The sequence below is a fragment of the Bipolaris victoriae genome, assembly GCF_000527765.1.
Source record: "Bipolaris victoriae FI3 unplaced genomic scaffold scaffold_522, whole genome shotgun sequence".
Taxonomy (NCBI): domain Eukaryota; kingdom Fungi; phylum Ascomycota; class Dothideomycetes; order Pleosporales; family Pleosporaceae; genus Bipolaris; species Bipolaris victoriae.
Genome location: NW_014574870.1, coordinates 1 through 1,459, shown reverse-complemented (window position 1 = coordinate 1,459; position 1,459 = coordinate 1). Strand labels below are relative to the sequence as shown.

The 1,459-nt window shown below is 51.5% G+C and overlaps 1 protein-coding gene across 1 annotated transcript; it reads left to right on the top strand.

The window, feature by feature from the left end:
* Positions 1-126: 126 nt before the first annotated feature.
* COCVIDRAFT_32292 (hypothetical protein) lies at positions 127-540 on the top strand (the record flags this gene model as incomplete). Its single annotated transcript, XM_014694477.1, has 2 exons — positions 127-165; positions 286-540. The coding sequence occupies 2 exons, from the start codon at positions 127-129 to the stop codon at positions 538-540; spliced, it is 294 nt and encodes a 97-aa protein (XP_014549963.1).
* Positions 541-1,459: the final 919 nt, after the last annotated feature.

Here is a 1,459-nt window from a genome sequence, read left to right as displayed (position 1 = left end):
CCTGCCCGACGCGATTGCCAGCCCAACTCAAGGAAGCTTACCAAGCTAGAAGAGGAGGTTATAGTTAATCATATACCAGACCTTGATTTACGTGGATTTTCGCCTACCTACGCTGCTGTGCGCGATATGGCTAATAAGCTGCTAGCTGCGCGCGGCGCTGGCCAGGTTGGCGTCCACTAGCCGCGCAACTTTGTCAAGCGTACGGACAGTCTTACAACGCGTTTCAATCGAGCGTACGATAGGCAGAGAGCTCTCTGTGAAGATTTAGTCTTACTTAAGAGCTAGTTTGAGCTTGTAGCTCAGACAAAGGCCAAGTATGGCATCTGTGACGAGGACGTCTATAACTTCGACGAAGCTAGCTTCTTAATAGGCAAGATCACCACTCAGCTTGCCGTCACAGCATCAGAGAGAAGAGGCCGACCAAAGGCTGTCCAGCCAGGTGGCCGAGAGTGGGTGACGTTTATCGCTAGGATTAACGCAGCTGGCTGGTCTATCCCACCATTTCTAATCTTTACTGGCAAGTATCACCTCTCTACCTAGTATAAGGAGGCAGAGATCCCACGCGACTGGGCGATCGCAGTCAGCGATAATGGCTAGACGACCAACGAGCTAGGAGTTGAGTGGCTAAAGCACTTCATTAAGCATACAGATGGCAAGGTTGTTGGGGCACGCCGGCTGCTTATTCTTGATGGCCATGAGAGCCACTAGTCACTCGAGTTCTAAGAGATCTGCAAGGAGAACAATATCTACACGCTCTGTATGCCGCCTCACTCGTCTCACCTACTCCAGCCTCTTGACGTTGGCTGCTTCTCGCCGTTAAAGCGCACGTACAGCCGTGAGGTAGAGAGTCTGATACGCCACCATATCAACCACATCACTAAGCTTGAGTTTCTACTAGCGTTTAAGGCAGCTTTTAATCAATCATTTATATCAGCCAATATCTACTCAGCTTTCCAAGGCGCAGGCCTTGTTCCTCTCCAGCCAGACACTGTTCTATCAAAGCTTGACGTGCAGCTACGTACGCCAACTACGCCAGCTCTACCAGCTCTCGCAGAAGCTCTCTAGCAGGCCTGTACACCAAGCAACGTACGCGAGCTTGAAGCTCAATCGACGTTAATACGTGATCGCGTTCAGCGGCATCAAAGCTCATCGCCAACTTCAATTATTACGGCAACTAACCAGCTCAAGAAGGGGGCTGAGGTAATAATGCTCTCGGCTGAGCTGATGAGCGATCGGATCGCCAGCCTTGAGAGGGCTAACGAGGCAGCGACGAAGCGTAGACAGCGCAAAAGAAAACTGATACAGAAGCAAGGAGTGCTAACAAAGCTGGAGAGGATCTACTCGCTCAGCGCGAGGCTGATCAGCAGATTGCTGATGAAGAGCGTCAGGGAGGGGAGCGATCAGGTGTCAGCCGCCAGGCTCTAGCGCGCTGTAGTAGGTGTAGAGAGACTGGCCATAA